General features: G+C 40.6%; 1 protein-coding gene across 1 annotated transcript in view; it reads right to left on the bottom strand.

Moving 5' to 3' along the window:
* Positions 1–16,469, bottom strand: part of LOC111238670 (E3 SUMO-protein ligase PIAS1-like) — a 51,424-nt gene that overhangs the window by 15,016 nt on the left and 19,939 nt on the right. Inside the window, exon 2 of the mRNA XM_022768298.1 lies at positions 7,819–8,314. Within this exon, the coding sequence (XP_022624019.1) occupies positions 7,819–8,314 (496 nt within the window). The remainder of the gene's footprint in view (positions 1–7,818; positions 8,315–16,469) is intronic.

The raw sequence follows: 16,469 nt of genomic DNA, 5'->3' as shown, positions 1-16,469 counted from the left end.
GGATCCGCAACAAAAGGTCAGATCTGGATGTTACACCCACACTGACAACTGAAAACTTTCCAGAAGTGTTATTCTCTCCCCCCCCCCCCAACTGCAGTGATTACCCTTTATTATCTGCATAAGGTTGTTGTGCAGTTATATATTATGTATATTATAGGGCTCATTAAGGCATTCCAATGTGCTTACAGGACTGCTAAGGCTGGCATTACATTTTCTCAGTCTTGCAGCTGGCCCTGCTACCCATATCAATGTATAGACTGTAGGAGGTATTTCACAATATCTCCTGAGCTGCCCTCATGCAATGTATGCCACACCCAAGTGAGTATACCATTAAACACACTGAGAGTTAACATTAAATGTCTGACAACAGTGGAAAGAACAGAGTTGCTTATGTTTGAGGTCGGCTAATGTTGAGAGTTTCAATCAGGATTGGGGTTTGTCTAATCAGGCAGCTGGTGGGGATGATGATGATGATGATGACGATGACGACAACGCATCAACCCGGGCTTCGAAGAAAATAATGCTGGTTTAATAGGCTCTGAGAGATGGAAGCCATTTTGTGCAGCGTGTTTATAGTTCGGCGCAGCCAGGGCTCCTTTGTTGATGTTCATTTGTTGTGAGAAGGCTGAGATGTTTACAGCCAGAAAAAAGATTTTGCTCGGGAGCACGCAGGGGTCAGAGTGTGTGCTGGTAAATGTCAGGTGGTGGTCTGATGTGGAGTGAAGAGGTGCTCTGTTGGTTTCTGTGCTGTAGATGTTTAGGAACAACACCACAATAACCTGTTTTATGTAGCTGATAGTGTATGTGATATACTATCTTTACTGATTCACTGAGGACAAAGGCAAAACAAGATGTACAGAACAACTGGTTTGCACTGATTAAGCGTGGTTGCTCAAGGACACTCCAGCATGGTGCTTGACTGTCATCCTGAGGACTTGAACCCAGAGTTTATGGATTAATTCATTCAAGATTGATTCTACTTTACCATATTTTCTTGATATTAGGCTGCTGGTAGTTAATATCAGCACTTCCTACAGGTGTTTCACAATAAAAGCCTTTATGGGAAGTAAAGAAGTTACTGCTGCTTCTGAACCACTTTTCAGTGTAAAACACTGGCACCTGCCAATCAAAGCAGATCCGGAAAGAGAAAATATGATAGAATATATTTCTAATGACAACCTATCTTAAATATAGACCTGATTCTATTCTCCTGTTTTTCTTTTTGGTCTGGTTTATCCACAACATAATAATATATTTAAAATACAACATATCAGACTATGTCGGGGACAGAACGATTAAGTCCTGTAATTATTTCATCATCAAGATGAAGACAGATAAAGAAAAAATAGAAAAATCTACGTTACATAAAGGCCACAGCCATTATATAACACTTTATGGTTGTACCCTACACAGTTTACAGGCTTGAACAAACACTCTTGCGGTGAGTGCAACACTACACATGTAAATAGTTTGGGGAGGAAAAATGAACATGTGCCAAGACTCGGCATATATTGAAAATGTGAGAAGTTTAGGATTTAGGCTGGTGCTACATTATGGGACTAGTGCTTAGTGTTGTGCTGTATGTTACTGGATGAACGTCGGTGTGGCTGCTGGAACATACGGTGATTGTGTAATCATTTTCTGAGGTGAAGGAATGGCTGTGGCAGGCCGACAGGTTTGTGGAATGTTGCATTGTAAATGAGTCTGCAGATGTTGGTAACATTGTGGTGATATACATATGTATGCAAGTGTGTGTTCAGAAACAACAACTATGTAATTTACCCTTCCCATACTTTATATAAATGTATCCATATATGAATATCTAAAGACATAGAACATCTGTCACACACACTTTACAATTCATTCACATCACAAAATATAAAACAGATGGCTACAAACACAGAACAAATAAACCTTTCTGTGGTTGTGCTTTACGTTATGTTACTGCTGGTTACATATGAAGATTATGAAGGGACACTTTAATTCAACAGTTAAAAACAATGAATATCAAATGTATTCAAATCAATTCATTTAATCAATTTGTGGCAGTCTGAGAGGCACTTGAGCATGTGCAGCTATAATCAATATGGTATACGGTATATCCATGCAAATAACACCATTAACTAAATAATTAATATTTTTATGAGAGTTTTATATGTAAGAATTGTGGAACTTGATTAAGTTTCAAGAATGACAAGAAGATTTGTTGCTTGTCTTCATTATATATGTAGTAAATTGAATATTTCTCTCATATATTTTACACTATAAGTTGGAGGGGAAACATGTTTTATAAGCATAATATTTGCATCCGTTATCAATAGTTAATAAGTTATTATGTTCACAGTGCAACTGAAGCAGCAGGCAGATGGCACCATGCTGACGTGATTCATGTCCTGGCACCACAGTAAACTGTATGTATTGCTGAAGATATTTTTTTCGTTTTCATTTTCTGAGCCTTTGAAAGAACACCGAGTGCAAATATGACTGTGACCTACTGTCTAAATGGGAACAAAAAAAAATAATAACAATGAAACCCTGATGTGTAGTTTTCCAAAGGATTCAGTATACAAAAATGAAACTGAGTGACTCATCTTTGAAGGAAGCAATGGTCGAAACATTTTTTTTTTTACCACATTATTTTACTCCATTGTATGAATATCACAGCAATCTTCTCATGAAAGAAGCCATTATGCATGAAACACTCATCAAACGCAAAATGGACTTGCATCTTTTTCCCAGAGATATGGTGATTAAATCATGTATAATGCATGTGCACCACAGTGATATCCAATAATGAGTAGCGAGGCATAGTTCTCTATTGAGGACGGATAATGATGGAGATGAGACTGGAGTTCAACCAGTGAGGTTGCCGTGGTAATAAAAGAACAGCCAGACTGTTGACCAGTTTATACTGGCAGGGCTAAACTGTGACCTAACTAACCTTTATCCCACAGACTGATAAGACTCAGCAGAGAGCAGGAGGGAGACGGCACAGGAGGGAGAGAAAGGGAAGGATAATGACAGGGAGGGAGTGAGTGAGAAGGGGGGTGGGTGTCGTGTGAGTGATAATAACTACATTTCCATGCACACAATGCACAATCAGGTTAAGACAGGAAACCAAAGAAGATGTTCACAAGGACTGTAATTCCTCATTCCACATAACCATATTTCTTTCCAGCTCCTCTACCGAATTTATGAACCACAGCTGTCATATCTTGAGTTTATCTGTGATACAAACTGCTGCAGGTTGAACAGTTTCTAACATTTGGACCGATGTCACAGTAACAGGACTGGGCCTGCAGTGACAGAGAACATAGTTTTCATCTTACTGTGCATGCAAAGCTTTCTTAGATCATGAATTGTTCACTTACAGTAAACTTCAACATCACTTCCTGTATGAAGTGTTGGGAAATGCATATTAAACAGATCAAGTCCAGTTTTTGAAAAGACAGCAGAATTGCAGACAAAACTACTTCTCGTGCTTATTCAGTTAAAGGTTCAAAAATTTGGGAATCACACACACACACACACACACACACACACACACACACACACACACACACACACACACACACACACACACACACACGAATCTGGATCTGCACAGTAGTGTCAGTGATGCAGTTTGTTTAGGGTTGCTGTGGCAGAAGGGACAAAACTTCTGCCAAAACAAGCTTTTCTCCATTTTAAAGCCCTGTATCTGCGACCAGACGGCAATAAAAAGCATCCAAAGCTTTTTGAATGAAATGATCCAAAAGTTGTTTAAAATGAGGGGAAAGCTAACATGAGAGGAATATGCAAGAGGTCATTACTGTAGTAAACAAATCTGTGTATTTTAGTTTAAGTGCTGAATTTATAGGACAGTTGTAGTGAGGAATTGACATTGTGCAGAACTTGTATGGTAGAGACAGCATACAATCTTATCTGATGCTACATCTGGATGTCAGATAGCGTTTGTTCATTCTTTACACAGCTATTTATACGAACAAATGCGAACAAACTGTGAATGTTATCTAATTTTAGCCCCATATTTAAGAACGTACTGCATCTTGCTGCTCTTTAAGACAGGTGGCATAAACCTTCCCCTATCCAATGTTGTGCTGTTTTCTGCTGAGCTGTTTTGTAGTTATTTGCATTTTTTATGTGTGTTTTTTTTTGCCAAATTGTTTGTGTAATTGCAAGCAGACCAATTCAATTTTAAATTTCACATGGGTCATACATGACCTCCAGTTCAGCTGTGGAAACAGACTTATTTATTCCAATTTTAGATTCAAGGACGCAACAAACAAGTGATAATCTGTCCTTTCACTGCACTGTCTGTCATGCATATGTGCTCTTATAAAACCCTGTTAGAATCCTGGTTAAGCACATACATAGCCAACAAATCAGCTTTCTACAGAAAAAAACCACAGCAAAACAGGACAGTAAGCAAGTGGGGGGAAGGGAGTCAGGAAAAAAATGAGAGAGTTAGGGAGAGATAAACAGGAGGCGAATAGGAGAGGCACCAACAATGGAGAGAGAGAGAGAGAGAGAGAGAGAGGGAGAGAAGGATTGAACAGTAATCAGAAGATCAGAGAGACGTAAACAAGCAGAGGAGACCACGGCTGCCTTAAAGCAAAAAAAAAATCTCTCAGTCCGCACACCAGTGAGGAATCACAGTTAATCAAGTGGTTTCATTACTGCGCTACATTATTATTAGGATGAAGAGGGTCGCCACCTCCAAAGCCGCAGCTGAGCTTCACTTTTTGAAGCAAATTCGGTGTCGTCTAATGATGAGCACCATCTTCCTCTGGGTTTTAGCTCCTCTTACTTATCCTTTCACTCTCTCTGCTTCTCTGAGAACAATGCGATAAACATGCATTATTTATTGGAAAGTACGTTTGTGTTTTCAAAGTGCTGTGCAGACGCGCGTGTATCAGTTAGTGTGCGAGCAGTGTGATTCAAATGAGGGGTGGGTGTGTTCTGCGGGCACAGGTGTATGCCTGTATGATTTCATCACTTTGCATGCAAATTTTAATCGAGGATGGCCACGGAGACAGAGTGAGGATGGAGGACAGAGGGATAGAGAGAGAGAGAGAGAGGGAGAGAGAAAGAAAGAGAGAGAAGAGCCAGAGGAGGAAGGGAAATGTGCAGGAAATGGATAGAGTGAGAAAGGGAGAGGGAAGAGGAGAAACATGGTGTGATGACAGAGCTGCAGGCACTGTGTTTGTACATGCATCTGCAGGCAAATTAATCATGAGATGGTCTCTTACTCCATTAAAATGCTAATGTAGGAAAATCTAGACATTTCCATATATTTGCAATATATCCCAGAGCCCAAAGAATGTTGTCAAGCTAAATGCAGGCTGGGTGCTGGATGCACAGCTAATATAAAGACAAATCTGACCAAAATAAAGCCAAGATTAAAAGTCTCTTAAGCAGCGATTTAAAAGGCAGACTGCATACAAGACATGATGCTTAAACGCTGGGCCTTCATGAAATCAGACAAGAGAAGATACCAGATATCTGGATTATGAAGTCAGCTTCTTACTCTCAGTGAGGTCTTACATGAACACACTATTTTCCAACAAAGTTGGAACAGTGTTAGCTATTTTACATGAAAGAGTTGCGTATTTGCATTTTTGCCTGGGTTCCTCTCATGGGTTTGAAGTGGGTGGGGCACAGCTGGAAAGAGGTGATGTCACATACATCTGTGCAACAAACAGTATTTCGTAGTATTTCAATCAAACCACTATGAAAACTGAGTTTTGTTAAGGAAGTTAAGACATGATGGTGTTATGTGGAGCCAGTGCACAAATATTTTCTCAGGAGTGCTACTGAGTGAAGCTCAACTACTGTGCTTGAAGAGTTTCCTTCAAACATTATAAATGCCTGGCCTCTGATTGCTCACTTAATGTAGTATCCTAGGAGACACAAGCCTTTATAGGTAAATATTAGAATTACTGCCTTGCAGTTGTCAAGTTGCAGTTTACATTTATGTCTGACCAGACTCATAATAAAAGGTATTAATTGTATTATCCAATAATCAGATTAGGAATTCTGGAGTTATCCAAACACGTGTTTTGCAAGGTCACATTGACCTTTACCTTTGACCTTTAATCACCAAATTCTAATCAGTTTGTCCTTGGGTCCAAGTGAACGTTTGCTCCAAATTTAAAGAAATTCCCTCCAGGTGTTCCTATAGATATCGTGTTCACATGACAAACATATCCACAGATGGACAGACGGACAAACAGAAAACATAATGCCTCTGGCCACAGCTGTTTCCAGGGCAGCGCCGTAACAATACTGTCAACTATGTTGTTGATAGTCTACATGCAGTGATCCATTTATATTCAGTGGTTCCACGCTGATGAAAAATTGGTCTCATAGTTACAAACATATACATACAATGAAAATACATCATATGGCAGCACTGCTCAACCCACCAAAAACAAATTACAGCACAGCAGTCCACATATAGCATTACAAATATCCAAATAAGCAGCATTATTCACCTGTCATGCATACTGAAACCTTATCCAGTGATTGAATGCCCCCCTCAAAATTACCTTCAGATCCACAAAAAAAGAAAAAAGATTTCTAATTCTTTCTGGTTGATATATATAATTGGTCATATTTTGGTAAGAAACCTCGTTTTGATCCGTTCTTGTTTGTCTTCTCAAAGTTCCTGCATTATGCTGTTAATACAAACTAATACAAACCATTTCTAATTAAAAGCCCTCTAGCGTTTCACTGGACCGAAACTCTTTAGTTCTTAACAGGGCTTTTATTGTGAAACATTTGCAGGCTCAAATAAAACAACACCCGAAAAGTGGATCAGAATGACTGAATCAAATACTTTCGATGAGTAATCCAGATCAACAAAGTGTTGAAAGTAGCACGATTGTATTGAATTTATTAAATTAGAGCAGTAGAGATACATTATGCTTTATTGCCATCCACATGATATGACAGGCACCAGGAGTTTATCCATCCTTGTTTCTCCCCTGGCCTGTATTTGGGGGCCAGCCTTTATTTGCCCCCAGCTTTTAATTGACTCTCGGTTTTTAATGAGAGGAAATATGGTATAATTAATATTCATATATTGTTTTCAAGCTTGTGACTAACTGCAGGCTTTCTTGATCATTAATGGAGATAAACACCTGAACGAGAACAAACACTCTTAGGTAAAGTCTTTGAACTAGTACAAGAGAATCTGAGAAGACAAATTCTCCAGCTTTTACTTTGTTGGATGAATGACGGATAAGGCACCCGATTAATATTTTCACAAACACCTCTTGGGAACCAACTGTGGCCCCTGTCGACTCTGAACTCTCCAGAGAAATGTGAAAATGATATTTTTGCATTAACTTCTCTGTGGCCTGTCAACACATTAGCAGGCAGCACAACACCAAGACTGGCAGGAAACCTTTTTACACAACAGAGGAAATATAAATGTCAATGTTTTCTGTGACTGCTGCCATGATTAACATGGGAATAATATACTAACTAATAATAACCTTGCAGATTATTTTTTCGGTAGCTTCACATTTATTAGACGGTCTGACAAGATAGAGAGAGAGAGCGAGAAAGAGAGACTGAGATGTAAGTAGGTTCCCTGGCTGGAATCATAATGTACATTGCAGTAATATGGTATTTACTTTAACCATGAGGCCAAATCTGATACTTATATTTACTGAACACATTGAAATAACAAGCGTAGCCGTCTAAATTCAACCAACCTTATTTTTGACAGGCCATTTGATCCAAATACTGAAGGTCCTGATTCAAAACTATAAAGCTGATAAGTAAAACCACACTCGCACGCTTCCTTACCTAGACTGGTGGGCTTGATGAGTTCGTCCAGCATGTCATAGAAGGGGAGCCTCTGGAGCTTGACATCTGGATGGACCGGATGCAGCGTGGCTGAGGTGGGCAGGTGGTGCGTCAGCCCGGTCAGCTCATGTTTCCCAGGGCCGAGCAGTGAGAGGGGCAGTAAGGCAGCAGGCGACGGGGCTCCACCGTGACCGGCGTGACCCTCATACGCCAGCTGTGTCAGACCAGCGGGCAGTGCTGCGCCCCCTCCTCCGACCACTCCAGCTGTGGCAGGGTGGTGCGGTCCAGGCAGGGCAAGCTCTGAGTGGGATACCATTTTGGCAGGAAAGCGTCGTCGGTAGAGCTCTTTGATCTTCATGTGCACAGCGGGGCTGCAGCCGGCTTTAAGCAGATGCAGCGCCTTGGTCAGCAGCTCATGTTTGCGTCCGTGCTTGTTTCGCCCAGCGTAGCCCAGCAGCACCTGCAGCTCCGACACCCGCAGGCTCATCACCATTTGCTGTGATGGGAGAGAGGATAAGAAAGAGGATTAGGAATCAACTCTGGTCCACTCTGGCATCGTTGTCATATTAAAACACTTTCCACAAAACACACTGTGTTTAGAGAGACAGGAAACAAAGCTATTCTGTACTCTGGGAAACAACTGCATAACAGGAAATTAAAAAGTTCCTTGTGCGTAGGACAGTGGCCAAAGACTTTGTAAATTATGTGCTTGACGCAACACACTGACAGAGCTGGAGATTTATGAGAGGCCAGAAACCATCTACGACTTTGTGTGAACACAGCTTTACTCTCAGCTCGTCTCGGGGGAAGGAGGGGGACATTACTGAGAAAGAAGACATTTGGCTGCTCTGCAAGTCCTTCTGCTACTGTCAACCTGAACAGGTATGAATATAAATGGATGGATTGAAATTTAAATGCATATTTGGATATAGTTTCATCAATATTCTGTGTACTCTCTTTATTAGGCTTGATGCTGGTGTGTTGCCTTTCAACAAAGCCAAAGGCAGAGCTGAGTCTCTCCATACATTAAGATACCTTAGCTCTGCACAGCTTGCAGTTTGCCTCACAGATGTTTATACAAAACCACACACACACACACACACACACACACACACACACACACACACACACACACACACACACACACACACACACACAGGAGCTTTCCTCCTGGCAGAAATGCATTTCATTGCACTGCAGTGCATACGATAAAAGACTCAGTACAAGAACAGGTTCATTTTCTGATCTGTGCATGAGAACCTGTCAGATGGATCAGCACCTGTCCTAATACTACAGGCACCACTGACACTGGGAAGCAGTGCACTTGATGCAACAAGATTTCATCAGTGTTGGAATGAGAAAAAAAAACTTTAACCAACAAAGGATTTTCCCTGGCTCAACACAAGGCTCAACATGAGGCCGAGGCGGTACCTCCCAGGAGGCAGTGGGATGGAGTAGCTGCAGTAAAAGCATGGGAAAAAGCACTGACTTTAGGTTCAGCTTAGGGTTGGCCAAAACTACAACCAGTGCTAGCAGCTCTTCATTTAAACAGACCAACTGTCCACATATACCTATATGTAAGATTTGACAATGAGAAGCAAAGTTACACCCTTAGCGACAGTAACTTGGGAAAAATAACTAAAAACATCAGACAAATTTAGATTTACATAGAGAAACAAACTACACTTATAGTTACTGCATATACAGTAACTAAAATCCCAGATGTGAATTTAAGTGCTTTAAGTTTTAAATGCATTCAAAACAACACTTCAAAAACCACTGAAAGCATTTTCACACTCAAAAGTTTTATTTTTTCTCAAAAAAACAGTTTTTATCCATCGTTCTACACACACACACACACGCACACGCACACACATGCACACGCACACACACACAGAACAAAATAGTAATGCACAAGCTTGGTTATCTAAAGGTTGATGTTGGTAAGAAATAGAGTTCAAATGAAACCTCAGCCCATTAACTACTAGCATCCATCACTAGCATCTATTAACCATGTGGACAATTTATGGAAAATTATAGCTATGAGACAGGCCGTAAAGACAGACAATCTTAACAGCATTACACGAGCCATAAACATGGACACATACTGTATATACACATTAGAACCAGCTCTGCCTTTCTTGTAACTAAAACACACACACACACACACACACACACACACACACACACACACACACACACACACACACACACACCTACTGGGCAGACCTCTAAGCATGTCTTATATAAACCACCTGCCTTCATCTCCTTTAATTACAGAGCAGGGATGAAAAAAAATCACAGACACACACAAACACACACCCCTTAAATGACAAAGCACAGAGGACTGTTAGTGTCAGTTTCCATGAGGCTAATCAATTATGTACACACATGATAGTTATTAGTTATGTACAGAATATGTCTGGTGTAGCGTCCATACAAAGAATCAAACCTTTAAGGCTTGATTACATTTCTTATAATGAGGCACATTCTTTTTGGGTTACTCTGGAGATCTGCATTCAATTGACATTTAAAATGACTGCTGTATGCATCTTTTTTTTTGTGACCTAGCCTTACAGGCAGTTGAAAAATGAAAACACTAACATGCACAATACAAACAGTAAAGTTCATGCATAATTATCTGAAAATGCATATCACATCCACATATCAAAATTAGCATACATCATTTGGGACTGAAATAGCCCTTACCTCACTCATTAGCTTTAGTTTTACTTCTTTCAAGCACACCTTTATGATCCTTTTTGCAGGAGTACTGTCAGGTCACTGAAGACAGAACTGAGACTTATTCTACTGCTGCCCTACTTTGCTCTAAGTATCATCTGAATGTTAAAAATAACCAAAACAATACCAAAACTACATTCTTTTTTAGTGTGTGTGCGAGTGTCACAGGTGTGACAGAAACCTCTTGATCTGGTCCGACCACAGAACAGTGTTGCATTATTAAAAATGACATATTAACAGTAGATGGGAAAGGAAGTGAAACCCCTGTGTGTTGCAGTTTACTGTAAAACTTTTGCACTTTTGCACTTCTAGCTTTCAGTGGCCACAAGTGTAGCAAAGCAATAGGTGCTTCAAATAACAGCACGACAGTTGAACCGTCTTAAGTCATCCAAAAACATTTCATGGTAATGATGAGCAAAACAAACCACGGTTCTGTTCTGTAATATGTTCATGTAGATGAGATGATATTTATTATCATTTTATTATTTTGTTTATGAGAATAAAAGAGAAGTACACATTTATTATTTTACATAAATCAAATTGTGAAATTAGAGACTTCTTGACAGGAGAAACAAACACACACACACACACACACACACACACACACACACACACACACACAGGGTCGATTAATCTGCAGATTCTTGATTAATCTCTTAACCGTTTTGTCAATAAAATCTCAAAAAATTGTCAACAAAGCCTGTTACAATATGGCAGACATCAAGGTGACATCTTCAAATGTCTTAGTTTGTCCAACCAACACAGTCCAACACCAAAGATATTCATTTTTCTGCCATGTATGACAAAGAAAAGCATAAAATCCTCACACTGGAATTAGGAAATTGACTAAATTATTATTTTATTATCAAAATAGTTGCATATTAATTTTTGTGTCTATTGACTGATCGTTGAATTTTTGCAGCTGTACACACACAGTTATGCAATGGCCTAGTTTATGGGGTTGTTCGGTTCCTGCTCCTGCATGGAGAGGACTATTTTAGACAATCTGGGCTCCAACCAAGCTTCACACTGCCCAGTGTGACAGAGCAGAGGCTGCTGTTTACAGACCAAACACTGCATCTTGTGTACAGCTGCCACATATGCATAGCCCTGCGCACACGCACACAACACGCACACACACACACACACACACACACACACACACACACACACACACACACACACACACACATACAGTTGTGTTTCCGTCACTTCAGGGGACATAAACATTGGCTTACATTTCCTGGAGACTTGCGCTGTATTCACACAGACATTTTCCCTTTGTTAAAACAATGCAAGGGGCCGTGTTGGCGGGGACGTGTTTGTTCATTCACCTACCGAGGGGGTGAGACAAAGAAATATGATCCTGTAGAACAGATTTATGTCTTTAAAAGCTTGTTAGACGCCAAAACACAGCACAGTGGTTTGAAATACTCAGAAACATGATTTTACAACTCTGGATAGTTAACACAACTGTTGTGACAATTTTGAGGTGAGCAGCAGAAATACAGCATTCACCAACAAACATACACTTGCATGTATGGGATTGGCCAACGCAGCACCTTGCAGAATGGGGAAGATGTTACGTTGCATGGCAGAGAAAGCTGAACCAGGTTCAGCTTTTTTGCCCCACAACGCTGCATCAGTTTAGACAACCCGACTTTGATATCACCCCAGCTGCATCAGCACACGTCCCCTATTCAAATGAAGGAGAGGGCCTGTGTTAACTCATAGTCACTGTTTGAGCTCGGGGCGCCTCGGTGGCTCACCTGGTAGAGCACGTACCACACAGGCTCAGTCCTAACCGCAGCAACCATGGGTTCGAATCCGACCCACGGTCCTTTGCTGCATGTCATTCCCTCTCTCTCTCCAACGTCCCCGTCTCTCTCTCACTATCTAACATTTAAAAAAAAAAAAAAAAAAAAAAAAAAAAAAAAAATGTTCACTTGTTTGAGCTCGGCCTTACCCAAACCCTAACCACTACTTGCCTAACCCTAACATTTGCACTAGCCTTAAACCTTCTTGTCAAGTCAAGTCCCCAACCCCCACAATGTGACTGTGTAGACAGATTAATGCCCCCCCAACTTGAGCAACACAAGTACACACACACACACACACACACACACACACACACACACACACACACACACACACAGGTATTAACAAGTGTATAAAATCCAGACAAAATTGTCTGTCCTTGTCCTTTGTCACTGCAGAAATACGGTAAAGGCAGACTCGGGGGGGGGGGGGGATAATCAGAAGGCGGACACCCATATGTGAATGTAATTCTGATGCCTCCAGTCTGAACTACACTGCAGTTATAAAAACACATCAGTCAAACATAGACGGCTCCTACAGCAGGACAATCACGCTCAATCATGCAGCGCGCAGACAGCAGCTGTCTGTCTATGGATTTTCAACAGTAAGAGATGTTTTTTAACAGAATAATAATTTAGATAATTCAATATTTTTCCATTTAATATCCCTAGAGTTGGACAGCACAAAGTACACAATGACACACACACACATCCGTGCACACACACACACACAAACACATACAGAGTATAGTGCATTGGTTTGGCGAAGGAACTCTACGGTTGGCGACATAAATGACCAGTTCCATGAAATATGCATGTGGAAGAGAAGAGGGGGGGTGTGAAAAAATGATGACACCGGCTGCCCACCATTTCTCACACACACACACACACACACACACACACACACACACACACACACACACACACACACACACGCATACACCTTAACACAAACACACACGCGAAGCCCCCCGCCCCCACCCACTCTCTCTGCAAAGCAAACACTCACAAAAGAGAGACAAACCCACACAAGCACAAACACTGGCTCACATAAACCTGACACACACAAAAAACACGCACACTCCTCCACCATACTGCGGATGTGTAACATTCCTCTGGCTTCACAAAAAAAAAAAAAAAAAAAAAAAAAAAAAGGGAAAACAAATAGAAGAGAGAAAACAGTGGAGCGGGTGGTGTTGGAGGAGAGACAGATGAAGCTCACTGCTCTCACCATCTCCTCTTTCTCTTCTCTCCTCTGTCCATCTCTCCATCAGTCAATCAATCTCCTCCCCAGGACAGGTGGCCCCCAAACTGCTCCATCTCCCCGGTCAACAATCACTGAATGAATTGGTGTTCCCAGCTTTGTTTACAGTGTGATTCATTTGACGGCACTTTTTTTTTCTCTCCCTAAAATTTACTGTCTGCCACCAGATTTACTGCGGCAGTTCATGGCTTTAAAGAGCCAGGAGGGCGCCGTTCTTCAAACACGGAGAGAACTAAACCTGTTAGAGTTTCTCGCAGTGGAAGACGATGAACAAGTCAAAGATGAAAGGAAAAGAAAAATTTGTTTGCCGTCTTCAGTAAGTTGAAAGACTATGAACCGTATGACAAATGAAAAAGGTCAAACCCAGCTTAATTTCTGACCTCTGAACCGCTGTCCACTCACGGTGTGAATGCCGTATAGTCAGAAATGGTTGGACACAAACCCCCCTAATCAGATTGGTGGTGGTGGTGATGGTGGTGGCGGCAGCGTACGGATTTATTGACTAATTGCTTGAGCTCCACCTCATATAACGAAAAACTATGAAATTAAGAGCAGCTATAAACAAGACATTATTTGCTTCAGTCAGTGAGAATTTTCAGCTTTTCTGTTTTATATTGTTGTAAATTGAATATATTTGGACTTTGGATCGGACAAAACAAGGAATTTAAAAAGGTGTGACCTTGGATTCTTAATCAATTAATCGAAATAATAACAGATGGAGCCCTTATTTGGATACAATATGTAGTGGTGCTGCTGCAAATCCTCCTGCACTTCATAATGAGGCAGTGACCTGATGAAACAACTAACCTGTGCCTGAATTACCAGTTGGTTTAGTCATGACACTGATCAAAGCTGCTGAAAAACAGCAAGTAAATGCTTTAAAGTAACATCAAAGAGGCATTTTGACATTATTATGTCACAACATTATTTCTAATGTGGTAAACAGTACTTACTGATCTCCTGAGGACACCACAGTGAAGATAATTTTAACGTTATAACACTTTTGCATAACTCTGAAACAAAAAAAATCAGACCATCACAGCTCAGACTGCGCTGAAAGGCCAGGTTTCAACAAAGCACATCTGTGTGAGAATCTGCTCTATTGTACTGCTTCACTGAAACAACTTGACATGTAGGTGCAAAGGGAAGCTGCAACAAAAGAAGGAGGGTGAAAGAGGGAGAGAGAATACAACACAAAGAGAATAGCTAGTGGTAACAGAGGAGTTTTTACACACAAACACACACAGCATGCAGACCAGTGTGGGTTTCTGAAAGCCCAAGCAGAGACTTCAGCCTTAAATTTACCAGCCTGGTAAATATACTCTGCAATATATGTGGAGTATATTTAAATATGACAGTTTTTGTCCCAGAGAGCGGGAGAGGATTCACTGTTTCCACAGAATGGAAAGGCCCCTAAAACAAAATTTTGATCAACGCATGGCACTAAAGCTGAAACCCACAAAACCCCCGAATGATGAAATCGTTTCATACAGTAAACCACGGCACCACAACTCATTTAGAAAAAAACCCCACTATCAAAACAGTACAAAGAAAGGTCACTGAAGAACAGTAACCTTTTTATTTTGCATATATTATTTGCAGGCTTGTGCACAATAAATGGGGAGTCTGTTAACTTAACTTTGACATGAAACAGCTAGCATTTAAACCGTCCCTGGAAATAAATGGAGTTCAATTTATTTCAATGAATTCAATTAAAGCCGAGAAAGAAACAGACAGAGAAAAACAATTATTACTCCTGCCATCTCAGGCCCTCTTTGACCTTAAGTAATGCCCTTTTTTTCAATGCAGGAATTTTTCAGGTAAACTTTTGAGGAAGTCTGGAATGTTATCTTCTTCTCAATCGCAGGAGTCAAGTTCCAGTTTTGGCAGTTTTTAGTTTCTCCCCTCAAAAATTCCCTGCTGATGTAGTTCTTCCTGATGCCCCGGGCACTATCCAGGTGGGGTTTGCAGGGCTGATTTTTGCTGATTAGTCAAACAAAAGTTGCTGTAATGTAACTGAACTTTAAAAAAATAAAAAAAAAGTTTTATAATTGTTACCCCTAGACAAATTACCTTTAAGGGATTCTCGCTCTACTAGGTTTATTGGGCCTGAATTCGGTTTTTAAAACCACTTTTTCAATCTTTTATCATTTTCCTCAGTGCTCAATTTTAGTCTTATGGATTATTCTATCTCGTGTTGAATTTATGAAAATATCTAAGCTGAGTATATGAGTAACAAAGGTATACTGGAATTAATTTTTGTAACCGTGCTCCCTGCAGAGCAAATGACATGGCACTCAGTGGAGCAGGTGGCCCCATCAACTCTGTGCAGCTGTGAAGGTATGACAGCTCCAAATGTTAGATTTTCAACAAAAGTCAACACAGCTAATCTTTCCAAAATGTTTTGAACAAGAACAGATGGAACAGGATCAAAATAAAAACCCCTCCTCATCTCCGCTGGCAGAGCAATAAACATTAAAACATACAGTTATGCTCTCAGTAAAGCATCGCTTCGCACAAAGGCAAGAAACATACATGAAAAACAAACTGACATGATCTCTAAATGCATCTTTGTGTCTCTGGTCAGCCCTCTGCTGACATCTGATTAGTCAGTAATAAAAGTCCAATAGAAACTGCTCTGCTCTAGATTTTAGCCTGACTATAGCTGTTCTCAACTTCTCCGTTACGGTACTGGTGATTGTGGAGACATGTTCCTTCTTCTTTTCGAAACATTCGCAGCTGACTCTGTCCAAACATGCTGGCCCACTGGACACGTTGGCTTGTGATTACGTACAAACCCTGATAGCAAAAAGGTGTAACAGAGAGAT

Source organism: Seriola dumerili, unplaced genomic scaffold, assembly GCF_002260705.1.
Source record: "Seriola dumerili isolate Sdu_G_001 unplaced genomic scaffold, Sdu_1.0 BDQW01001449.1, whole genome shotgun sequence".
NCBI classification, from domain to species: Eukaryota; Metazoa; Chordata; class Actinopteri; order Carangiformes; family Carangidae; genus Seriola; species Seriola dumerili.
Note: the sequence above shows the minus strand (reverse complement) of the source record. Positions and strands in the feature narration are given on the sequence as shown.